Below are 26985 nucleotides of genomic sequence, written 5' to 3' on the forward strand. Positions count from 1 at the left end.
GCTTATTCTGGAAGGAGCTTTGGTGGGCGGAACTTGGAGGAATGAATTTGAGTGGGGAAGGAAAGAGGCTTGGAACGTTTTAGAGGTTGCACTCGACGTAGGCGGTGCCTAGGCTTAGTTGCGACTGCGCAGGAATGGGACATGGGCATGGCTTGGAAAGTTACATCTCGGGGCAACTAGGAGGCGTGGTTGGGGAAATCTGAATCTGGAGAAAGGCGTGGCTTGAAGAGGCGGGGCGGAATATGATTGGGTGAGCTTCCTCAGCGAGTTCTTGAAAGCGGGCAAGGGTGAACCTAGAGAGTTGTATTTTTGTAAAGTAGTTGTGAGGGGGTGAGGAAGGGACGTAACTTGCAGCTCTTCCCAACTGCTACGTTTTAGTCACCGCACGGGGACTAAGAGGAGAGGCGGGCCGTACCTTTTAGTCAAGATTGACTTGAGATGCAATTTCTCTGCGGCTGCGCAGGGCTGGCTTCTCTGTGGCTGCGGGAGGCGTGGTTTGGACAACAGCATCTTTGCGGCTGCGCAGGGCTGGCGGCTGGAGTATCCACCGCAGCTGCTGGGCAACGTTCTTCTTCCTCGTCTACCCCATGCTCCGCGCATTCTGGCTCGCGACATCCTTGGGGCTGGGAGAGCCTAGAGGCGGCTCCCCTCGGGTGACCGCCGGGGGTGGGGAGCCCCGCTGACGCCTCTCTAAGCCCCGAGGTGGGTAGCGCGGGCGGTGTCATTCTTTTATTGGGGGCAGGGCGCGCCTCATTGCTCTCCGGACCCTGACGACCACCTGCAGCCTGTGGGGCGTCCTGCTGGAGCAGCGTGGCGCGTCCTGGGAACCTGAAGGGCGAGGGACTACGGAGGGATTGCTGTGTCAGCTTCCTTGCGCTGGTGAGCACCCGCGGGCTAAATGAAAGTGCACTTATTAAATGCCACCTGTGTGTATCCGCAATATTGGTGCCAGTCGGCAAGACCGCTAGTCTTTGCCTGCTAGGAACTTAGCTCCTAATGCAACTAGCAAAGGGCAGCCAGGGTCGTAAAGGGGGTTCGGGGCCGAGGAATGGCTAGCCAGTGGTGGAGGAACGGTGGTGAGTGCTCACCCACTGGGGCCTCAGCGAAAGTTGTGGCGGGATTTGTGGCACCTCTATTCAGGCCCTGTGATACCCTCCTCTCCACTCCGACCCAAGGGAGGACAGATGGAAGCCCCGGAGCAATGGGAGAACAAGTGTGTTTCCCAAAGTTAGGCCCGCTGTCAGTTTCAGTGGCTAGGATTCAAAATTCAAGAGGACTGCCAGGTCCCAAGGTGTGGAGATGGGGAGTTGGGAAAAGAGATAGAAGCCGGACCACCCAACAAATCTAGACTATAAGAATGCAGAGACAAAAAGGAGATTGACCTTCCCACCAGAAGCTTGCTGCCTTCCCCCTAAAAAGAAACTCTGTTCCAATAAGAAAGTAAGAAATAGAGAGGAGTTCCAGGAGACACGCTGAACAATGGGGTTACAATAGGTAAAAAAAGGGCTTGTGGTAGAAGATGGCTTCTTAGTCAAAGGGAGTGTGAGCATCCTAGGCATGAGGCACAGCCAGTGCAAATGCACCTCAGAAATCCTGGCTGATCAGCTGTGAGATCTATGATCATACCTTTCTAAAATTTTCCAGTTTGCTGGACATTCCCATGTAACCGATCTAATGTCCCATTCACTAAACCCAAAGTGATAGAGTTGGGAAAATGGTTTTAGACTGGGAAAGTGATGGTGCACTGAAGGGAAATACAGAAATCTGAAGGCATGTCAGAGTCTTAAACTAAGAGAATTTGGTCGTAAATCTTTTGACTTGACATATTCAGTGGAAACTACAAAAGCAAAAGCCATTTGGTTTAGTTAAAGACTTCCAAGGAGGTACTATAGTAAGCAGGATGAGCAGGGGAATGGATGCAAGTCAATTTATTGACCTCACCTTAACAGTGAAGCCAAGACTGATATCGCCAAACTGGGGCATCCCTGTAGTCCCTTCAAGTTGGGACTGAAACTGATACCTCCACACTGGACCAGCACATCAGTCTTAGTGTGACTGGAACTGACACCTCTCAGAGTGAGGCAGGGAAAGGATGTAATCAGAAAAGTTGTTAAGAGAGTCTTAGGCACAGTAGTCTTCAGGCTTTTGTTAGAAAGATGAAGCTAGCAAGTGTCTGCTCCAAGAATTAGCACATCATCATACTCCCTTTTCACTGCAAACTCTAGGTTCATGCTTCAGAAGTGTTTGTGACTCATGACCTTTCCAGAATCAGGCAAGCTCAGATTTGGTTTGATTTGTTTTATAGCAAAAGATGGAATCCTTCTCAGTTGCTTCTATCCAGGAAATTACAGGTGGGGACACCATTTATTCAGAGAACTGAATATAGAGAAGCACCAAACTTAGTATAATGTCAGATCAACAGGAAGGGCAAATGTGAGACGGTTCCAGGGGAGAAGTAAATGGGTCTTAAGTGGGAGAAGGGGACTTAAAGAATACAGAGTCTGTGAAATAGAGAAAGACCAAGTCCAGACAAAAAGGAAGGTGGCATTTAAGGGGAAAGATGAGAAATCATCTTTGGAATTTGTTGCATGGGAGATAATAACTGTTATTTACATAACTCACTAAAATTTGCAAAGCATTTAGCCTGTGTTATTTCATTTGTGCCTATCTAGCACAAATGGAGATGGACTATAGTCGACCCAATTTAGATTTAGAAGCCTCTAGTTAAAGAACTTGGGCCTAAATTCTTTTTCTCTTCTGTTCTCCATTTTTTTTTTTTTTTTCAGAAAATTCCATGTAGTTGATAAGTTTCTGGTTGACGTTCTCAAAATATGGGTGGTCTGGTCTCTACTTGAGAATGAACATTTGGTTCAGTAGTGTGGCTTCTGTACTGGTAGGCCTAGTTCTGTCTGGTACCCTGTTTGGTCAAAATATCACTCTCATGATATCATTGATCATCTTTGAGAAGGAAAGAAAAACAACACCACAGTTTGGCATTGAAACAAAAGTCATTATTCAACAGTTAACAAAATAGGATTCACTTTATCATAGCATAGAAAAGATGTTTAACAACTTAAGCAGGCCAGTCTCCTCCTCCATGTGGAATCCTGTCCAGTTAGCAGGTCCAGGTGTGGTTATTCAACTCTCCTTGGGCATCCCTATCTGCCAGATGGACAAGGGTGAGGGGCTCTGGCTCCATGGTGACCCTTTTCATACCTTTAGGATATCAGGAAGCCACATTAGTATGGTCGGAGGATTCCAGGCACAGCTTAAGACTTCATTCCCTGGACCTACATCATCACTTTTCATGGAAAACGTATCCTAACCTGTGATAGGAGGAAATCATGGTAGACTTTGGTCCTCTTATAGCCTATGAGATTCCTTTCAGCTCGTAGGTAATTAATCCCATGAATGATGCTATTAAGATTAACTCCTATAATTTGAGGCATAAAGATGTATAAAGATTGAGGTATATAGCTGAATAAATAAATAGATCTATTTCTGTTTGCAGTATGTATATATATGTATATAAATATGTAAATATCTAGTTGTGGCCAATGTTTTGTTTGAATATACACATTTATAATGGGTGTTAACTCCAATATATCCACAGATACATAATTCAAAGTTTTATATGTTGATTTGAGGACAGATCCAAATATTTTCATATGATTCTGTCCTGCAAATTTTCCCTTCAATGCACAGCCAAGGCCTTCTGCGCCTTTTACTATTGCTTAGCTAGGTTATTACCTCTTATCCGTGAATCTTGCTATATGACTGACTTCTTGGTAGTTTACAGGCTCCTGCTAACTTTTTTGGCCATATATGACTTTTACTATGTCTTTTTTGCCATTTCTTATAGTCAATCACCAGTAGAGACATCTTTCAGCTTCTCTATACTGAGCACATCTCTTTGTACTGCCATTTGGGTTATTGCAATTTGAATTCTTCTGAGAGAATGCGATCTGTTTGCAATTCACAACTCTAAAGCATCGTTGGCAGGATAGTAAGATCTGAAGAGGAACTGAGGCATTTGGGAGCAGATTTATAGTACTTTAAAACACCATAAGTTTCCCTGTGTAACTTAGCACATTCTCTTTCTTTTATTAGTACATATTAAAAAACAAACATAACCCCAGAATTTAATAAAGATTAATGTAAAGTCCTACAGTTAGGTTTTTTTTTAATTAATGGCACAAGACCAAGGTGAAGGGATATGTCATTAGAAAAGACTGCAAGCTCAGTATGAATCATCTGCCAAAAAAACATAATGTGATTAGAAATAGTGAATCCTAATCAAGGGAAATGGTAGTGCTCATGTGCCAAGGCTGCCTCACTAACTGCCTCATGGATATCCTGTCTATCCTCCCTAATCTGTTCATCTTCTAAACTTCTCTTTCTGGGGAGGACACTATCATCCCTCTAGTCATACTTGTTTTTAACATTGGTCTTGTCATTGACTTTCTCATCTTCCCCTCTCCAATCAGTTGTATCTATGCACTAGAAATTTTATTCTTCTCCTCTCACACCCACCAGATTTGTCTGAGCATCAGAGTTCACCTTCTCCCTAGACTGCTTCTAGTCACCAATCTATTGTGCACAATTGCCAAAAAGCACTTTCTAAAACACAGTTCTGATCATTTCGCTTTCCTTTCCAAGATTCTCCATGGGCTACTAGTATCAGATCAGATGCAAACTTCTCATTTGGGTTTTTTGAATCCTTCATGTTGTATCTCCTTCCCAAATTAATTTCATATTTCTTTCCTTAAAGGACTTTACAATTTGGCCTCATTGAGCTATTTTCTGCTCTTGCCGTTCCAGGGGGTAGGGTCAATCATGACTTCAGAAGACTGATGCCCTGGAGCCTCTCAGTCGAGGGATAGAGCACTGTAGCTGCTGAATAAACCATGTTTTAAGACCTGCTAATGTTATTTATTCTGCTTGAATAGATTACCAGTAAGACATTTTAAAAGAGAAAAAAAACAAAACAAAACTATGTCATTTCATCTTTCACTCTCATTTCTTGAATGCCATCCTTTCTCACCTCCTTTTCTTAGAATTCCTAGCTTCTTTCAGAATTCAGGATCACCTTCTTAGAAATGAGAAAGACATCTCTCCTAGGTGTCCATACTCTCTGCTTCAATTGTGTTCTATTAACTTACCTATGAAAATTTTTTATGCCTCTCCAAAGTACAATATCCTTCAGGGTAGGCACTATTTGCCATTTTGTTCATGATTATATCCCTGATACCTAGCACATAATAAGCCTGTAATAAACACTGAATTAGACTGATGTGACTTCTAGTCCTGGGCCCACATTGACATGATGAATTGCACATCAGTACAACAAGAGGACTCCAAACCATGCCATACAAAGATCGGTTGAAGAAACTGTTGAAATTTGTTCTTGAAAAGAGGAGATTTCAAGGGATTTTTGAAAAAATGTCCCCCGAAAAAAAGGCAGTAGCAATTGGAGGAATATTATAAAGAGACAGATTTCAGCCGAGCTTAAGGAAATAGGAAAACTATAATGTAACCTCTAAGGGTAGTGAGATACCCCTTACTAGAAGTCTTCAGAAGAGAGGAGAGAGTTGGAAGATCCAGCCTCCTTTGTGTATTTTATCTTTTCCCATCCCTTCCCCTTCCCCAGTAGTATGTAAGATTCCTGAGGAATAAGGAGGATTTCATTTTTGTATCATTCTCATAGTAAGCAGTCATAATGGAGAATCGGCAGATTACACAAGTCAGAGGACCTGAGTTCAAATCCTGATGGTTATTACCTGTGGGACACTGACCCTACCTGGGTCCTAATTTCTTCATTTATAAAAATAACAGGTTAGACTAGATGACCTCTGAGGTCTCCTTCAGGGCCTCATTCCAAGAAGAGAGCTGAACTTGAAGTGAAGCCAGCATTCATTTATAAAGTGCTCCATTTGTGTGTGCCAAGCCCTCCCTTCCTTGGAGCCAAAAAGACTTGCATTCAAGCCTGCCTGGCTCATGAACTGGCTGTGAGGCTATTGCAGAGAAGGTGCTGACTTGCACTGATACAAGAAGGGTCTTCATCTGCAGTTACTGATATTAATGATATCACTGGTCCAGTAACCCTGTTTTCTTGAAGTTAATTTATACTACAAATCATGAGAAATTCTGTGATACAAATAACAGCCCTGGTATATTTTTGCGTGATGCTGGGTTAAAGCTGCTTCTTATATCCTTTGATTTTGAGCTACCAGAGCCTTCCTAACTTGTTGGAAGCTGCAGCAGGGGAACATAGTCAGCTTCCTCCCTTTGGAGTTGCTTTTAGCTGCTGCCTTTTAAGAAAACCTGAAGGAGGGAGCCTCACAGAGTGCTGGAAGAGCCATACTTTGCAGAAAGGCTTTTCTATTAGCCTCAGGGAAAGCTCTGAAACAGGATTGCTGGCTGAGACCTTGCAAAGCTAGCTTGGGAACACTTGCCAGCCATTTCCAGTTCTATTCCAAGGGGCATAAGGTGAAATTAGTAAACTGGAAGTAAGGCTAGAGCTTGGAGCAGAACCTGCATCAGTATGAGCTACCTAAAAGAGCATACTTTGTAATAAGTATAATGGGTGGAAGGTAAAAGGCAAAACAGTCCTGATTGGGGCTTTTTCCAGGCAAGCCTCACTAACGTGAGGAGAAGGGATACAGGCAGTCTAGCATTTTTTTAATTACACATTTCTTTATGAATCACATTGGGAGCCTAGCGATATTTAGCAATATTTTGCTTGTGCTGGGAAACTACAGAACCTTTTCGCCCTTTTACTTCCCTAAGGAGTCTCTCAACAGTTATGGGCTGAGGAAGCTAATTCTTTTACCCTACCAGACTTTAGTTTCCATCTGTTAAAAAAAAAAAAAAAAAAAAAAAGGATGTTGGCACTAGATGGTTTTTAAAGCTTCATTAAGCAATTTTCTAAAACTAGTGAATGAGATTGGGGGAAGTATGGTGGAAGTGATTTTTGTTGGGGGAACATGAATGGCTCAGAGGCTGCCTTGGCTATAGGACTGGGTGCTTTGAAGAAGAAAGGGAAGGAAAGGATTGTTCCATAGTCTCCTGAAAGATGTGGGATAGAAAGGAACAAGTATCCGGGACTGGCTGGCATGATGGAGGAAGTCTAACCACCAGAAAGCCACTCATTGCTCCTATGTATTGTGGCTAATTCTCAGCTATGTCCCCTTCCCATCTCCCCAAAATTTTCTTGTCTCTGAAACAAATACTATTTTGAAATTATATAAGCAAAGGTGCACCTTCAGCTTTTGAGGAGAAAATCCCTTATGTGTAAGCATCTTATTTCCCAAATAATTTTATTTATTTTTAATACACATTGCTTTACGAATCGTATTGGGAGAGAAAAATCAGAGCAAAAGGGAAAACCATAAGAGATTTTTTAAAAAGTGATGAAAATAACATGGGTTGATGTATACATTCAATCTCCTTAGTTCTTATTCTGGATGCATATGGCTTCTGTCCCAAGTCTATTGGGATTCCTTTGGCTCATTGAACAACTGAGAACTTTCATAATTGATCATTGCACATTCTTGCTATTACTGTGTACAGTGTATTCCACATTCTGCTTGTTTCGCTTGGGATTAGTCTGTGTAAATCCAGGTCTTTCTAAAATCAACTTGTTCAACATTTTTTATATAATAACAGAATAATCTTATTTATCACAACTTGTTCAGCGGTTCCCCAATTGATGGGCATCTATTCATTTTCCAATTCTTTGTTACCACAAAAAGCTGCTACAAACATTTTTGCCCATGTGGGGCAAATTTTTCTTCCTTGGGATACAAACTCAGTAGCAACACTGCTGAGTCAAAGGATATGCACAGCTTTATAGCCCTTTGAGGATAGTTCCAAATCGTTCTTTAGAATAGTTGAGTCATTTCACAACTCCACCAAAATGCATTAATGTCCCAGTTTTCCCACATTCCCTCCAACATCATCATCATTATTATTATTTTGGTCATTTTAGCCAGTTTGAGATGTGTGAGTGGTACCTCAGAGTTGTTTTAATTAAACTTCTTATTTCTCATGGGAACATAGGATTTAGTATGGAAGGAATCTTTAAAGATCATCTTGTCTGCCTGGAAATTTAGGATTTAGAGAGGGAAAGTACATTTCCTTCTGCAACTCATTTTATAGATGAAGAAATTGAGGTAAACAGGTCAGGGTCACACAACTACTACATGTCTGAGCCCAGATTTGAATTCTCAAGAGGGCGAGGCACTCTAGCCACACTACCACCTAATTGCCTTGTTCATCAAGCTACTGGAGTACAGATTGGCAACTTTAGACCAGCACTTCCTGTGTATATAAAAAGGATTCAACTCAAATCCATTTCATCAAACAGGGCTGTATGAAATGCCTGCTTGGTATTGATGGACATCATTTGTTATCTTGTGTACCATCCATAGAATAATTGAAACTGCCAACCTTGGAGAAATTAGAAAGTTGGGAGTATATGTTTTCTGGGAATGAGAATTCCTTCTGTCACTTGCCCTCTACTGGCCACCAATTGTGAGATGCTCCTGGATTTCATACTATTTTCTACACAAGATATATTGGTAAGGATATTGGCTCTTAGCTTATTGGGGTTCAAATTTGCTATTAATGTCCTGTTCGTTTCTTCCCTCTCAGGTTTTTTTCTAGTTCATAGATACTATAGATATTTTTGAATGGGCTTTTAAAAAAATATCTTTGGGGTGTAGTCAGGAGTATGACAGTAGAATGACTTTTTGTGGTAGGGTTCTAGATTCCATTTCAAAATGACTGAACCAATTTATATCTCCACAAACAGCACAGTAATGTATCTGGCTTCCCATAGCTCCACCAACTATTCTCATTTTCCTTTTTTAAAAAAATCATCTTTGTCTTTTCAGTTATTATTTCAATGTTCATTTCTCTATTATTAGTAATTTCGAGTATTTTTTCATCTTGCCATTGATTGTGTAGATGTCTTACTTTGAAAACTGCCTGATCATATTCTTTGATCTTTGGTGATTCCTTACTTTTTTTAGGGAAAGGGCAGTGGGGGAGGGAGGTACCTTTCAGTTTTATTACTTAAATTCCTAACTGCTGCTCCTAACACTGGATAGAAAGAAGCAGTTCCTGCCATCAAGGATGTTATGTTGGAGGATCTTATATTTTACTTTTGGACAGATCAATGAGTTTTAGATTGGACTTCTCAAGGGCAGCAGTTTTTTGCTGTCTGCTTTGTTTTCATTGTTGCTCAGTGGTCCTTTTCTTCTTTGGTTATCCTGCCCCCTTTTCTTAGAAGTGCAATAATAATTGTATTTAATATTATTTAGGAAAGGAAATATACCACAATGCCTTGGAGTCTTAAAAGTTCTAGGGTTTGTGCAAGGGAGGCTGGAAGTTCAGGAGTCAGATCTTACCCTTTGACTCATATTAGCTATGTGTCCACGCATAAGTCATTTACAAGTAATTATACTACTCATTTTTATTGTATTACAGTTCTTCATATATATTTTTTCTCTGAGCCTGAGGCTACTTTCTAAGATTAAATTATAGATGGCTGGTGATCAGACTCAGTGGGTTCCTACGTTGCCACACTGCCTTTGTTTTTTTTATAATTTCCCCCAATCAGAGGGTTGGACACCATATATTAAAATCTTTTTGACCACAGTAACATCCAAAGGCTTTTACTAAGCCATAGAGGAGTTGGATTTGTATTGGGAGGGATTACTAACAGAGATGAAGTGACAGGTCCTTTTCAGTGAGATACTTGGGATGAAGGAAGTAAAGAACATTTGGGCCATGATACCTGAGACCAGAGATGGGGGACAAACTAAAAATAGCACTCTCTATTTTAAAATAAGCTAAAATTTGTGTCCAGAAAGGAGCTATGAGGATTTTATATTCTTTTTACATCTATAATTCGAGGCCCCATCTGGAGACCTTTGAAGTGTGTTCAGCTATAGACTCTGAGATGCTGTGGGGTCAGACATTCACCTGGAACAATATTGAGCCCTTAAGAGAACACTCAGTTCACCTTGGCTCATTTAGGCCTGTGGATACTCACACCGTCTCTTCAGCTGGTGAGAAACAGTTCAGTGTGGAACAACTCACACAAAGACAAATTTTTTAAATCCAGCCTGGATTCTTGACCTCCTCTGTGAGCAGTCTGATTAACCTTTCCAAACTGTGAGGAGCTCTTTCACTCAGCCTCATCTTCATGAAGGCAGAAAGAAATCACAAATCTTTGTCTCTTCCTTGGTAAACCCATAAGACTCCTCTTTCTTGCCAAGGATTTTGCATTCCCTGTTAATTGTCTACTCCTGTCTTCTTTCCTTTATAGGAGTACCTAGTGCAAGCTGCTGGGGGAGTAGCTGGAAAAAAGACCACTCAGGATCTCCTAGATGTGGAGCCAGCCACACTCAGTGCACCAGAGCTTAGTCCTTCATGGAGACCAGCTTCCAGCCAGAATGGCAGTGGAGGAGAATGGCTTACAGATGGTCCCCTCACTGGAGGCTGGATCAGAGCGTGGACTGCAGAGGGAACACCTGGTAGGAAGTCTCAACTTCCATCTCTCCTCCCAGGTAGTGCAGCATGGTGAGAATTCGGAAGAAGCAGCTCTGGGCATCCTGCCTGTGCATCACAGTAGCATCCTTTCTTCTCATTTCATTCCAGGTATTGTAGATGAACTGAATTCTGGTGTCTTTAAATGCTTACTTTAAAATGTGCCCTCTTGCATTTCTTTCTTCATATTTCTTCAGTTCATTTATGTTATTGAGATTTTTTTTTCCCTCCCCAAATTTGCTTTTATCAGTGCAGGGACCTCCTCAGATGCAGCTTGGCATCTTCTTTGGGTGGCCTGGGGCACTGAGTATTTAAATGATTTGCCTAAAGTGATAACATACAGTATACGGTATAGGTAGAACATTAACCCAGCTCTGAGGCCAGGTCTTTATCCACTGTGTCAAGTTTCCTCCCACTTGTATTATTTTTTGTGTGTGTGTGTGTGTGTGTGTGTGTGTGTGTGTAGTCCTCCTATTAGATGGAGGGATAGAGGAAGGGAGAATGAGATATTGTATCATATCTCAATCCCTGGTGCATAGAGTAGGTACTTAATGAATTTAATTTTATGTTTCAAGAATCTGATGCGGGAAAAAGGAAAAAAATGAATCTTATCATCTTCATTTTATGGTGAGAAAACCAAGGCTCTTTGGATACATCTTCTAAAAATAAAGTAAATCTGAGAGCCCAAATTCAGGACCAGACTGAAGGCCAACAGAAACAAAAGCCCATTCTCCTCTCTCCTAACAGAGTCCTTCCCATCCAAGCATGAATTGCCTTCCTGCAGCTTCCACTCTAGAAGATGCCAGAGGCAAGCACGGTATTTGGAAAAGTAATAAAAGAACAAATTATGTTAATTGTATGTTAGAGTAGATCCTAGTAACGTCACAGGACTCTAAGAACTTGTAAATGCAGAATCAATATAGCCACATGAACTGCTTGTAGAATTATTTAATACAAATTGCTAGAAGTTTATCAGGAAATCCAAGATTTTACCAGAATTGATGAACTATGTATGTCACGTTGGAAAAAGTGCTAGGAATGGAGTCAGAAAACTTCATTTCAAGCCTCTCTTTAGAGAAGCTTGAAAAAGCCCCACCATCACTCTCTTCTTCTTCATCCTATATTCAGAATCATCTCTTACTCTTGCTTATCTCAAAAGTCCTCAGGAGGGAAAGAAAGGTAAGTAAGGCACTTGTTTTGCTCCTCAAGTAGTTTATAGTCAAATAGAGAGATAATAAATATGCAAATAACTGTAATACAATGCATATACATGGTATAATTCATTATATGATTTACAGAGCTTTCCTTTTCTTTCCTTCAGTACACTGTGGGTAGAATTCATTAGTTGACATCATATTGTTACTTTTTATTTAACTCTTTAAAGTCTGTGTTGTGTGGAACAGATGTGGTGGGAGCTAGTCCCTAGCCTACATCCAAGTTCAGCTAGTTTTACTTAAAGAGTATCAAAATCATTCTGGAGAGTGAAACCATTGATGGAAGTGACAAGAAGTCATGAAGGTGAGGAGTTACCTAGAAAGAATTTAGAGACTTAAGCCATCTTCAGTCAAGGAACAAAAGCTTTATTGCGATGCTTAGCAAGCAGACTGTTACCTAATAAAACACGAAATATAGGAAAGAACTCAAAGCAATTTGCTAATTATGCTAGATGTTTGCCTCAGAAAGTCAATTGATCATTAAGAAATATTTATAACAGAATAACCTCTAGAGTTGACATGTATAGACATGGAGCGATTATAGAACTGATTGTACACAGTAACACAGTGGGCATCAGTTCAAGATAGTCCTATTTGAATAAATCAAAATCTTATTGATGCAAGAAATTCAATAGGGGTCCATTTAGGGACAACATAATCCTGTCAGTTCAAGAATTTCCACAAAAGCCCACTTAGAGACAAGGTAATCCTGTCAGTAACCCTTCCTGGGGCCCATCTAGACACTGGGTTGCAACTGAGAACATGGTCTTTTGCTGAGGTTTTATTCACCCTATCAGAGACATACTTGCTTCAGGGACCAGAGGCCAAAGCTCTTGCTGGTTTACAGATTAGAAAGCAGAGAGCAGCTGAAACTCCAGGATAATTCTGATGTTTGACTAGAGGGCTTTGAAGGGCAGCTACTGAGGAAGGGGAGCCTTCTTTAGCCAAATCACTTCAGGATACCTTCATTGCCTACACTTATTGAATAACCCTTTCTAATGGCTAAGTCAGTCTCTTCTTGTTTAACTATTGAATGACCTCTGTGAGTATTTCATTTTACTCTATTATTCAGCTGGTCTGAGTCAGGCCCAACCCAGAACAATATATGATATCCTGAGATCCTAGAAGATCAGGTGGTACCACACTACGTTGAATTCCAGGATCTGACGCTCCTCTTCTAAAACACTGAAATACATAGGCTACTGACTGCGGTTTAACAGTCTTTGGGATTTCCATTCTGTATTAAAATCCTCCACCAGTGCCTCAAGATGGTATGGAAGTGACCCTGAGCTCTAGGAATCTGTCCCAAAGGATCACATATTCTCATCTTTTCCCAAAGCTTAAATTACTGTCCCAGTGTTGCATCTCTTGTCTATGACCTGAGAGTTGGCCTGGCAAATTCAAAGGACTCCTCTGCCTTGGCCCCAGGTGATGAATTTTTCCAGTGAAACAATCTTGGAGACTAACAGGAGAGGTGTCAGGGGTAGCCTCAAAAGAAGAGGGTATATTCATACAAGGACAAGTTTTTGAAATATTTGTTGTGATAGGATTTCCTTTCTATTCTTTTGTAAACTCATTAACGGTTCTGTTTAATCAATTAAGAAAGAACTCAGCAAGTGTGGTATGTGATCATGCTACAATAAGTGAAGAGTAGAATGAAAGACATATGAATTGATGCAAAGTGAAGTGAGCAGATTCTGCTCACTTCACCAAAAAAACAATGCACACGTAATAGCAATATTGTGTAGTGATCAATTGTGACTGACTTAATTATTCTCAGCAATACAATGATCTAAAACAATTTTGAAGGACTCAATGAAAATACTGTCTGCCTCCTAAAAGAAAACTGATGGAGTCTGAAGATTTGAAGCATTTATTTTACTTTATTTTTGTTGCATTTTTTGTTAAACATGGCTAGTATGAAAATGTATTTTGTGTGATTTCACATGTACAATTTATAACATTTCTTGCCTTCTCAGTGGGTAGACGCCTGGAGGAAGCGATTCAGAACTCAATTTTAAAAAAAATGTTTTTAAAAATAAATGATAAATTTATTTTTAAGAGAGAGAAAGTGAGGGGTAGCTAGGTGGGCGCACCAGAATTCAAAGCCAATCTCAGACACTTAACACTTCCTAGCTATGTGACACTGGGCAAGTCACCTAACTACAGAGAGAAGAAGAAGAGGAGGAGGAGGAGGAGGAGGAGGGAAAGAGAGAGAGAAAAAGGAAGAGGAAGGAGGGAAACAGAGAGAGACAGAAAGGGAGAGAGAATTGTGACTGCCATGGTTGTCGACTGTATAGGAGAGCAAATGAAAATATGGGTTTGATGAGAAGGTATGGAGGCTTAATGAACTTGGCTTACAATGAACAAAAAATGTTGTTTTGAAGATTTGGTTTTCTTTTCTATCAATCAGTCAGCATTTATTATGTGCCTCCTCTATATTGGGCACTGTGCTCGGGGCTGGGAGTATATTGTACAAAAATGAAACTCTCAATACTCGTTGAAATGATCATAGCTGGGAATAATCAAGTATATATAGTAAGCATATTCAGAATAAATATCAAAAGAATATGAAGAAGTGAAATACTAGGGGGTAAGATGGGTTATCAGGAAAAGAATTGTATAGACGCATTTTAGAAATTTATTTTATTTTTATTTTCAATTTCAAATTCTTTCCCTCCCCATTCCATTGAGAAAACAAAAAATATCCATTATTTATATGAATTCATTAAAACTTATTTTCCTATTATGTTCAAGGAATTAAAAAAAAAAAAGAAAGAAAAATCTGCTTCCATCTGTACTGTGAATCCATCAGTTCTGTATCTTGACTTAAGAGCATTTGTCATTGTGAATGAATTTGATGATGCCTCATTGAATTGATCACAGTTGCCAAGTCTTTCACTGTTGATTATCCTTAGAATTTTGCTGTGCCTGTGTAGTTTGTTCTGCTTCTGCTCACTTCACTTTGTGATGTTTGTCTTAAATACAGCACCTCTGTAAAGCAGGGGGGAATGCATTCCACACATGAAGACTAGCCAGTGCAAAGGCCTGGAAGTGGGAGATGGTCTGTCATGTGTAAGGAATACAGGAAAGGCCATTTTGGCTAGATTACAGTGAAGTAGGAGAAGTAATGGGTCATGAGGTTGGGAAGAAAAGTTGGGATCAGGTTGTGAAGGACTTTAAAAGCTAAACAGAGGAGACAGTAAATATTTATTAAGCAGCATCTGCTATGTGCTAGGCACTATGATAACTTGGGGGATACAAAGAAAGGCAAAGAATAGCCTTTTTCTCCAGGAGCTTAGAGTCTAATGGGGGAGACACATGCAACAATTATATACAAACAAGATAAGATAAATTGGAGGAAAGGGTCTGGCCTGAAAGGGGATCAAGCAAGATTTCTTTTAGCAGTTGAGATTTTAGCTGGGAGTTGAAAGAAGCCAGGAGGTGAGGATAAGGGGAATATTACATATCTGGGGTCAAATAATGAAAATACACTGAGGGTTAGGAAATAAGAAAGTTTTGTGTGAGGGGTAGCAATCTATCTCTATCACTGAATTCCTAGAAAATCTAGAAAGACTGGAATTTCATACAAATATAATTGTAATTGTGTAGACACACTCAGAAGAATTCTCAGATATAATGGGAGCTAGGCCAGGCTCCTAGGCCTCTTGCTGCCATTGTGGTCACTGCTGGTCTTCTGTCTCATTTGGAACTTTGCATCCTTGGTGGCTTGAATTATAAAAGTATAGCCTGAATTGTATTTTATCTCTTTTATTTCATTATTCCTGTACTATGCATTCCACTTCAACTTCAGTGATTAAAGTCAAGTTAATTGGATTTTAAGTCTGATTTCCTGGCTCACAAATGCCTTTGTATTTTTTAAAAGAGGAAATAAACCATAAATATGATGGATATAAATGGATATAAACTCCATCTCTAGCCAATCTACTTCTTTCCTTTTTCTTGACCTTAGGGTCCTGATATATAAAATGAAGAGGTCACACTAGATGCTTCCTGAAGTCCTTTCCAATTCTCTGTTCTTGCAGTGAAGGAAGGGAGGCATTAGGCCTAAAGTCCAGCCGTGCTTCTCAGTTTGGAGAAAACCCAGTAAAATGCTTCATCTGTCTAGATTCCTCTGGGCAATTTATTGTAGCTCAGCATTTCTGAAACTTGTTTGGCTCAGAAATTCTCTTGGGCTTGAAATACATTGAAAGTATCTATAAATGTCAGTGCTAAGAATCCTGGGATATGAACCACCTTTTTGATAAAGCAATAATTATGAAATTTGGGGGCAAAAAATGTAACAAATAATCAAGCATTTATTATAGACTTAGCATAGAGTCTGACACATAGCAAGAACTTAATACCAATTGAGTGACTTACTATGGGCTAGACACAGTTGCGCGCGCACACACACACACACACACACACACAAAGTGCTATTCCTGTCCTCAAAGAAATTACTTTCTAATGGAGCTACTTGAGGTCAGGGGCCCTCTTTTTCCCTTTGCATCTCCAGAGCTTGACACATAATAAGCCCGCAATAAATGCTCATGGACATGTAATGAGGGCAGTAGAATATACTTACAGGAGAGTATATAACATGAATAAAGCATAGGCTTTGGGAGGAACATTAGTAGCAATGATGGAGGTATTGGTAAAGAGTTTGTGTAGCAGGCAGTGCTCCAGCCGAGTCCTGATGGAAGCCAGGGATTCCAGGAGACAGAGATGAGGAGAGGATGCATTCCAGGCTTGGGGTCCTAACAGTACCAGTGCCGGACAAAAGATGGAGCATCCTGTGTACAGGATTGTAGGTAGAGCTGTACAGGACAGGATCTGAGGTTCATGGAGAGGAGTTTCATATCTCAAAATGGCTAAATGTCTTCAGTATTTTCAAAACTTGGCATTTAATGATTATTATAGAAGGATAAAATGGTAACTTCATTGTTTTCTCCTCAAACCATTCTTCATATTATACAGAGCCAGATTTGTGAAGAGCACAATTTGGGAAATTTTAATATAAAGGAAAAGAAAGAAGAAAGGATTTATTAAGTGCCTACTATGTATACTTACAAATATTTATCATCACAACAATACTGAGAGGAGGGTGATGTTATTCTGTTTTATACATGAGGAAACTGAGGCAGACTGAGTCACACAGTCTGTATAGGTCTGAGGCTGGATTTGAATTCGGGTCTTTCTGATTCCAGACTCTACCACTTCATGTCTGTGGTTCTTAGACAAGTCCTTAATTTCTCTGGACTCTGTCTTCTCTTATATCAATACCACAGATTCTAATCCTCATCCTGACTGCTGTAGAGGATTGGGAAGAGGCGTGGGTCTAGAAGAGACTATTGAGATCTTCTAGTCCAGTCCCTTCATTTTACCAACGAGGGAATTGACACTCAAAGAGGAGATGTGACCTGAACTCAGGCCCTGGGACTCCAAGTACAGCAGTGTTTCACTCTGCCAGTAGGACTGTAATTTGTCATTGTAAACTGTCAATGTTAGTAGTGTTATTATATTGGTCTTCCAAGGAACTGCTAGGAAATCCTTTGGCCAAAGAATGAAGTCCCCAGCTGTTCTTATCAGCAGACTGATACAAAACCCCCTATTGGAGTCACCCACCTCCACATTATCTAACCTCCTCATTGTTCTCTGAATTCTCAGCAAGAAGCATCCCCAGTCAAAGCCAAGTCCCTCTCAACTAGCAATCTATTTGACTCTCTATTGATATATTGATAATAATTCTACTCCTTCACTTATTTGTTTTTCTCCTTTCTTTATTTCTGTTTTTCTTTCTTATATTCAGTTTTTGAAAAAAAATTGAATACTTTCCAACCCCTCCTCTACCCATTGTGAAGGCAAGCAATATATCAATTTTATATGTCATATCATGCAAAATATTCTTTCATATTAGTCATATTGCAAAAAAGCACACAAAATAAAACAACAAAACGTAAAAAAAAAAATCTGCTTCAATCTATATTCAGAGTTTGTCAGTTCTCTCTCTGATGGATACTTTGGAATTGTCTTTGATTATTGTCTTGATCAGAATAACAAGTCCTTCACAGTTAATCATCATACAATATATATTTTTTTAAATTATAACTTTTTATTGACAGAACCCAAGCCTGGATAATTTTTTACAACATTATCCCTTGCACTCACTTGTATTCTGACTTTTCCCCTCCCTCTCTCCACCCCCTCCCCCAGGTGGCAAGCAGTCCTATACATGTTAAATATGTCACAGTATATCCTATATACAATATATGTGTGCAGAACCGAACAGTTCTCTTGTTGCACAGGGAGAATTGGATTCAGAAGTTAGAAATAACCTGGGAAGAAAAACCTAAATACAAACTGATTACATTCATTTCCCAGTGTTTTTTCTTTGAGTATAGCTGCTTCTGTCCATCATTGATCAATTGAAACTGAGTTAGATCTTCTCTTTGTCGAAGAAATCCACTTCCATCAGAATACATCCTCATACAGTATTGTTGTTGAAGTATATAATGATCTCCTGGTTCTGCTCATTTCACTTAGCATCAGTTCAAATCATCATACAATATTGCTTTTACCATGTGCAATGTTCTAATTCTGGTCATTTTACTTTGCATCAGTTAATACTCTTCCCAGGTTTTTCTGAAACCAATGCACTCATTCTTTATTATAGCATAATAATATAACATCACAATCATATATCATAACTTGTTCAACCATTCCCCCATTTGATGGGCATCCCCTCAGTGCCACCACAAGAAGAACTGTTTTTAAGACTTTTGTGTGTATAGGTTTCTCTTTGATCTCCTCAGGCTACAGATCTTTGAATGGTATTACTGGGTCAAAGTTTTTTGTTTTGTTTTATTTTTATTTTTTTCTATCCATCTATGTATTTATTTATTTGTTTATTTTCTAAATAGTATTTTATTTTTCCAAATACATGTAAAGATATTTTCAACATTCATTTCTGTAAGATTTTGTGTTCCATATTTTTTCTCCTTTCCCTACCTCCCCCTTTCCCAAAACAGCAAGCAATCTGATATAGGTTATACATGTACAATCCTTTTAAACATATTTCCATATTTGTCATGTTGGGATATACACAATTTTATATCACTTTGTACCTAGTTTTAAATGGTTCTTCAGACTGGTTTGACAATTTCACAGCTCTACCAACCATGGCCTCTCTAAGAAGACCAGCAGATGAGATTTGGTGGGAAGGGAGTGGAGGGAGCAGATTGCCTTTGACCATCTTTGAGTCAGACCAAAAAAAAAAAAAATATATCAAGAAGTATTTGACAGGGAGGACAGGAACAGCTTTAGGTCAGGAGAGAGGAACTCCTTTGTGGCTTACCAGATTCCAGGATGCCAGATGGCAGATTTGAGATGAGCAAAACACGGGTATGTACTCCTCTTTGTCCCCAGGAAAAGACATTTAGGTTGAATCTTAGCTCTGCTATTTAATCAAGCAGTCTCCATCAAGCATTTAGTAAAAGCTTACTGTTTAAAAATAGTAATTAAATAACTGGATAAATCACTATACTTTCCTACATCTTTGTTTTCCCTTCTGTAAAATGAGAGAGTTGGACTAGACAATGACCTCTAATTTCAGTTCAATAAATATTTATTAAGCACTTCCTGGATTCTGAATATTGGCGATACAAAGAAGAAAAAAATTGTCCCTACCTTCAAGGAGCATATGGTGCAAAGGGGGAGAAAAGATAGCCCACAGAAGGAAACTGCAAAGTAAGGGTGGGCAATAAATAGGGTTCAAATCAAGCAAAGCAGCAGATGAAAAATAGTTTCTTCCCTGTCTAACAGTCTTTAATCCTGAATGGAAAAAAAGTATATATTGCCTTTCTCAAGATTATTGGAGAGGGCATGGTTGGTTAGATGTGGTTTGTACTAAAGGATCTTTAAGACTGTTTCCAAGTTAGATTTTGTGATTCTCTACACTCCCCCATGATGGAGAAAAAGGCAAAAGAATGAAAACAAAGACATGAAAGAGATGATGAGAACTAGATAAGAGCTTAAATCAAAAAAATGAACTTGAAACCTAAGAAATGGAGGTTATATTAAGAGGAAACAAGGAAACAAAAATTTATGGAGGGAAAAATGTAATCAGAGGTGGGGATTTAGGATAAGAAACACTTTGTAAAATGTAATTAAAGGTAGAGACTCACAAATGGAAGGGAAGATGTAATTAAGGACTTAGACTCACTTGGGGGGAAGATGTATCATGCTGTTATCAGAGGTGAAGAGTCACAGTTGAGGAACTAGACTCTAGGTATAGATTGTAACCTGTATAGTACTGTGATGACCCCATTAGCACCCTGGATTCTTTAGAATCAGCTAGAGTCAGGATAAGCAAAAGTCCTTGATCTTTATTCTTTGTGGACGGAGAGGAATGGCGACACAAATCTGGCTAGGAGTAACTCTGGCTTTCTCACTCCATCCTCGAATCCCTCCTCCCAATCTCTCTATACACCAACAGATCAAGCCCGCACAGAATGGTGGGCGGGCCATTTTCTAAGCAAATGCTAATAGAGTATTGTCCAATTGGTAATTAGCCTTAAGTGCTTGCTTGTCTGAACCTCAGTGCATCTGCTCAGTTTCAGCCCATTACATAGTACCCAGCCAGTGGGGTAAATAAGGGAGGGACTTGCGTTTCAGACTGCATCTGTACTCCCAAGTATGTCTATTCTATGACATATCTGCTTCTGCAGTTGTGTAATAAAATGGACTTTTAAATTCACTCCTCCCAAGGCCAATGTAGTCATTTGCATTCTTTCTGAAAGGTATTCAAGTGGAAAGATTGCTAAAACAAGGTGGGAAATCAGCATGTTTTAACCCTATGATCTGACAGACAGATAACACCGTAGTGAGTCTTTGAGAGTCAGCTTAGTGTAGAGGAAAGAGATCTAGACTTGGAGGCAGGAAGACCAGGTAGATCTCACCTCTCACCCTTTATACTCACTGCTTAGTGATTATGAATAAGTAGTTTAACTCCTGGGAAACTGTCTCCCCTTTTTAAGGGGATTGTGCTTTTTTTAGTCCCTGCTTCACAGGACTGGAGTTAAAACTCTAATAAGTTAATGTATTCAGAGTACTTTGCAAATCTTGAATAACCATGCAAATTCCAGGTATTATTATTCTTCCCCAGGTAGTCAGTGAGCTTGGCAAATTTGAAAGACTGAAGATAGAAAACACTAATCTGAAAGATGGGCAGCAAAAACCTGAAGAAGCCACCAAACATCTCCATCTATTTCTTAAGAAAGGACTGTACCAGAATAAGAAGAAGATATCCAAAGCAGACAGCTATCCTATCATGCTCTGGTGGTCCCCACTGACTGGGGAAACAGGGAGATTAGGTCACTGTGGAGCAGATAGCTGCTTTTTTACCATCAATCGGAGCTACCAGCATCACCATCTGACCAAAGCATTCCTGTTCTATGGTAAGTAGTAGGTTTGTCTTTTAAAAATTTTTTCTTCTTTATTACTCTCATTTTTTAATGACTAGTTACATGCTAGCCAAAGGAGTTACTAGAACAACTTTGGTTTGAGATGGACCTGATCAGACGCAGCCTTATTTAGTCCTTCAGGTGCCGAAAGTCAAGGCATTTGGATCTACCTAGTATTGGTCGAACCCTTATCCATTAACTGGACAGGGGAGTAGAGACAAATGCTGTCTCTCTCTACTGTCTCACTTTGGCATAGATGGAGCGAAGACATTTGTATGTGAATTAGATATCTCAGGGAATTAGATTGTCAGTGCAGACAACAATTCAGCAAGCTAAATGGATGCACTCAGTTCAGATAGTAGAATTTAATATGTGAATGTCTCTGTGACAATCAGGAGATTTTTGTCTCAGATATAGCTCTTTGCCATGAACATTACCCAAACATTTTTGCTATTTCATTACTGATGAATTAGTCGGAGAAGGGAAAATAAAATTTTGTATCATCAGTGTGTTTCTGATTCCTAGGTATGGGAACTCTCTTCACCAGTGCTGACCTCACCCTATTTATGACTTTGGAACTGAGGTTTAGGGATTGCCATAGGCTCACAGTGATTGGTTCCCAGGGTCATACAGCTACAAGTACCAGAAGCTGGATGTAAACTAGTATCAGAGACTTGAGCACAGAACTATCTCTAAGGCCATGCTAACCCTTTATAATGATGAAATAAGTGTCAAAATAATTTTTGTTCATTGTCTTCTTGAAAGGCCATGGGTCCAAGTCATGTTCCAAGAGTCTGGTATCCTTTGGACATTCTAGAGCAAGTTACCCTGTTGTTTGGAAACTTATTTTAAAAAAATTTATTTTTGATAACTTTATTTTATGATTAGTTTCCTCCTTAATCCTATGTATTTTATATATGTTAAGTTATTATATTTGAGAAAGGGTCTGTAGACTTCGAGTCTAATCTTAAATGGTTCTGAGCCCTGAGCTGAGCAGGAGGGCCTGAGGTCTTTGTAGGACATGAAGTAGGTAAGAAGTCCCTGACTTGGGAAATAGTGTTAATGCTTTGCATAGAAGTTACTTTAATATGTTAAAAAAATTTTTTTAATTATGAATTTTATCATTAATTAAATTAATGTTTTCATGTACATGGAACAGAAAAAAGATATGAAATTAAATTTCTAGTATCTGTACTTTGATTTTCTTTTAAAATATAGTAACTTTTAAAATTTTTTTAAATTTTCAATACTATTTTACTTTTCCAAATACATGTAAAGATAGTTTTCAATATTCATTTTTGTAAGATTTTGAGTTCCAAATTTTTCTCCCTCACTTCCTTATCTCTCTCCTCCCCAAGACAGCAAGCAATCTGATGTGGATTAAATATGTACAGTCTTTTAAAACATAATTCCATATTTGTCATGTTTTGCACAAAAAATCAGATCAAAAGGGAAAAAACTATGAGAAAGAAAACAAACAAACAAAAAAGGTGAAAATAGTGTGCTTCAATCCACATTCAGTCTCCATAGTTCTCTCTGGTACAAATGGCAAGTGAAGACATCACCCATCATCCACTCTATTATCTTAACTTCATGATGTCCTTGGTCCCATTTGAAAATGAAAAATAAACAACTTCATATAAATCTCCCCAGGTTTCTCTTTCATCGTTTTTTCCAGTAAAAATAATATTCCATTATATCATCTGTGCAGCCATTCACTAACTCTTAGTTTACAGTTCTTTGCCACTAAAAATGAGCTATTATAAATACTTTTCTAATGTATGTTTCCTTTTCTTCCTTTTTTAATCTTTTTGAGGCATAGGCCTATTAACGATGTCATTTGGTCAGAGTATATACACAGGTTAGAGTATATTAGTATCAATGTAGTTTAGTTTAGGGATATAGTTCCAAGTTACTTTGCAAAAGAATTAGCTAATTCACAGCATACACAACATGTATTAGTGTGCCTATTGTTCCACAGTTTCCCCAACAATTGCCATTTTCCTTTTGTCATTTTTGCCAGTTTAGTAGGTTGCCAGATAGAACATAAAAACTGCCTTGATTTGTATTTCTCTAGTTATTAGTAATTTAGAGTATTTAAAAATTATTTATTGATAACTTACATTTCTTGCTTTGAAAACTACCTGTTCATATCCTTCAACCAATTTTTTTTTTGGTTGGGAAATGGCTCTTGTGGTTATAAATTTGAATCAATCATTTACATATCATGAGTTTCAGATTTCCATCAGAGAAAGTTGCTTTAAAACCTCCTCCCCCCCCCCCCCCGAGTTTAATAGGGGTAGTTAAGTGGTACAGTAGATAGAGAGCCAGTCCTTTTGGAGTTAGGAAGATTCATATTCATGAGTTCAAATCTGGCCGCAAACATTTACTAGCCATATAACCCTGTGTAAGTAAACCTGTTTGCTTTAGTTTCCTCATCTATAAAATTAGCTGAAGAAAGAAAAGGCCAACCACTCCAATATTTCTGTCAAGAAAACTATAAATGGAGTCATGAAGAGTTAGATATGACTGAAACAACTGAATAACATTTGGTTTTATTTGTTCAAAAATTTTTTTTAATTTATGTATTAAAAAGTATCACTATTATCTTCTGGGATCTTTTCTATGATTTGTTGTAAAATTGTAAATGCTTTAATTGTTGCCAAAGATATGTTCTTCATTGCTATTCCAATTTGTGAATAAGGTGACCTTTTATATCCAAAATACGTATAACTTATCTTGTGTTATTATGTTAGATATTGGTCTTAATCTAATTTCTGCCAGACTCTTCTAGTTTCCTGTAATTTTGTTGTTATTGTTGTTCAATAGTGAGTCCTTATTCCACCAGAGACTGGGGTCTTTTGGTTTATCAAACATTGAGCTAGTAGGTTTGTTTGCATCAATACGATATACCGCATCTGTTCTACTAATCAGCCTCTCTTTTTTTAATTCAGGACCAAAGTATTTTGATGATTACTGCTTTGTAGCATTTCAGCCTAGTTTTTTCCATTATTTCTCTTGAGATGATAAACTTTTTATTTCTCCAGATGAGTTTTTCTTTTTAAATTTATAAAATAGTCCTTTGGTAATGTGGCACAGAATAAGTCAATTAATTTAGGTGGCATGATAATTTTTGTTATATTGGCTCAGACTATCCATGTGCATTATTTAGGTCTATATTTTAAAATGTTTTCTGTTCATCTAGTTGTTGAATAGAGCCCAAGTATTTTGTACATTCTGTAGTTATTTTGCTTGGAATTTCTCTCTCTCTCCTTGCTTTGTTTTGCTGAAAATATATAAAAATACTGATGTATTTATATGGATATATTTTATATACTGAAGTTTTGCCAAAGTTATTAATTGCCTCAATTAATTTTAGTTGAATTTCTAGAGTCTTTAAGTAAAGCATAATATCATCTGCAAATGGGGATACTTTGGTTTCCTTTTTGCTTGTGCTAATTCCCTCTATTTCTTTTTCTTGTCTTATTGCTATTGCCACTATTTCTAGTAGTGGTTATAATTAATATCTTGTTTTCCCCTGATATTAGTGGAAAGGATTCCTTACTATATATAATGCTGACTCTTGATTTTAGAGAGAGATTCTTTATCAGATTAAAGGAAGATCCATTTATATTTCCAAATATCAAAGAAATCACAGATCCAAAATAAAAAATCATGTTCATCCCAGTAAACTAGTATTATATCCTTTTGGAATATGGTAGTGTGTGAATTCTTCTTTTTCATCATAACAACAAAGTCTCCTTGTTTATATGCCAAACACATGAGAAGGAACTACTTACCATATAGAGTTTCTGCCTGTACATGACTTATTTGTCTGAGGAATGTAAAAAAGTAACATGAATTTTGTGTTGTTGAACCATTTCCGTTGTGTCTGACTTCCCATGACATTGGCAAAAATACTGGAGTAATTTGCTATTTTCTCCTGTTCAGACATTTTAAAGCACTTGTAGATTTGCAGACCATTTTATATCATTATCTTTCTTGATTCAGTAATAGTCAATCAATAAGCATCCATTAAGTCCCTGCTGAGTATAATATGTGTTTTTTACCTGAGATTTTGTTTTTTGTTGTAGTTATTTTATCCTCACATTGGGAACAAGAAAAAAATTAACTTACCTTTTTTTTTCCCCTATTTGAAGATTTGTGACAATTTTGCCCATTTAAATTATTCTAAGAGTCTAGAAAAGAACAATAAAAATAGTGTGTTGGGACCCCTGGAGCAAAAAAACCCTAATGTCTTCATGAGTAAGGTAGTCTGGGAGACATTCTCCAAAATCCCCTCCACAGCTGAGATTACAACATTTGCTGCTTGTCTTTTCTAGGTACTGATTTTAGCATAGACAGCTTGCCTCTGCCTCGGAAAGTCCATCATGACTGGGCCCTCTTTCATGAAGAGTCTCCTAAAAACAACTACAAGCTCTTCCATGAGCCTGTCATCACACTATTTAATCATACGGCTACCTTCAGCCGCCATTCCCACTTGCCATTAACCACTCAGTATCTAGAAAGTGTAGATGCTCTGAAGTCACTAAGGTACATGGTTCCTCTGCACACCAAAAACAGCCTGAGACAGCGCCTGGCCCCACTGGTGTACGTGCAGTCTGACTGCGACCCACCTTCAGACCGGGACAGTTATGTGCGGGAGCTGATGAGTCACATCCAAGTGGACTCTTACGGTGAATGTCTGCGAAACCGAGACCTCCCTCCACAGCTGAAAAACCCAGCTTCTATGGATGATGATGGCTTCTACCGGATCCTTGCACAGTACAAGTTCATCCTTGCATTTGAGAATGCAGTCTGTGATGACTACATCACAGAGAAATTCTGGCGACCTCTGAAGCTGGGCGTGGTCCCTGTGTACTATGGCTCACCCAGCATCACTGACTGGCTTCCCAGCAACAAAAGTGCCATTTTGGTAAATGGGTTTTCTCACCCTCGGGAGCTGGCAGGCTTCATTAAACAGCTGGATAACAATGACAAAGAATACGAGGCCTACATAGAATGGAAACTGAAGGGTGAGATCTCCAACCACCGGCTTCTCACGACCTTGAAGGAGCGCAGGTGGGGTGTACAGGACATCACGCAGGACAACTACATTGATGCCTTTGAATGCATGGTGTGTAACAAGGTGTGGGAAAATATCAGGCTGCAAGAGAAGGTAACTAATTGAGAACTCAGGAAGTGGGTCCTTCTGCCTGTGCAAAAGACAAGGATGGGTTTGGTTTGCAAAGAATAGGTCTTAGTAATATGGTCCCAGGCAAATCACCTAAACTATTAGGGCTTTGGGCTAAAGGAGGGAGGAAAAAAAATTATAACACAAAGTTTTACAAAAATTAATGTTGAAAACTATCTTTACATATATTTGGAAAAACAAAATAATTTTGAAATAATTGAAGAGTAACAGTAGGTATAGCAGGTCAACCTTGTGCCTTTAAGAAAAATAAAGATATGCCTATTCTTAATCTGGTCAGCAATGAAGATGCTACCTCTTAGTGGTCAATAAAACTCCCCTCTGCTGATGTGGAAGAATTGAGGGACAGAGAAACTTGAAGACAACTCCTCTACCATCTTGTCAGTTTTGTGACCTCCAACTTCCTTTTTTTCTGGGGAAGATACCACCATTCTTCCAGTCACCAAGATTACAACCGCAGAACCATCTTTTATTTCTTCCACTCCTTTATCCATCGCAAAATTACTTGCTAAGTCCTCCACATATTGTGGTTCTACCT

At 38.9% G+C, this 26985-nt stretch overlaps 1 protein-coding gene across 1 annotated transcript in view; it reads left to right on the plus strand.

The window, feature by feature from the left end:
• The first annotated feature begins 117 nt into the window (after nucleotides 1-117).
• FUT10 (fucosyltransferase 10) overlaps nucleotides 118-26985 on the plus strand; it is a 33630-nt gene continuing 6762 nt past the window's right edge. Inside the window, exons 1-4 of the mRNA XM_051964127.1 lie at nucleotides 118-879; nucleotides 10337-10668; nucleotides 20938-21229; nucleotides 25579-26414. Of these exons, the coding sequence (XP_051820087.1) occupies nucleotides 10588-10668; nucleotides 20938-21229; nucleotides 25579-26414 (1209 nt within the window). The 5' untranslated portion in view covers nucleotides 118-879; nucleotides 10337-10587. The remainder of the gene's footprint in view (nucleotides 880-10336; nucleotides 10669-20937; nucleotides 21230-25578; nucleotides 26415-26985) is intronic.

Source organism: Antechinus flavipes, chromosome 6 (genome assembly GCF_016432865.1).
Source record: "Antechinus flavipes isolate AdamAnt ecotype Samford, QLD, Australia chromosome 6, AdamAnt_v2, whole genome shotgun sequence".
In the NCBI taxonomy this organism is placed as follows: domain Eukaryota; kingdom Metazoa; phylum Chordata; class Mammalia; order Dasyuromorphia; family Dasyuridae; genus Antechinus; species Antechinus flavipes.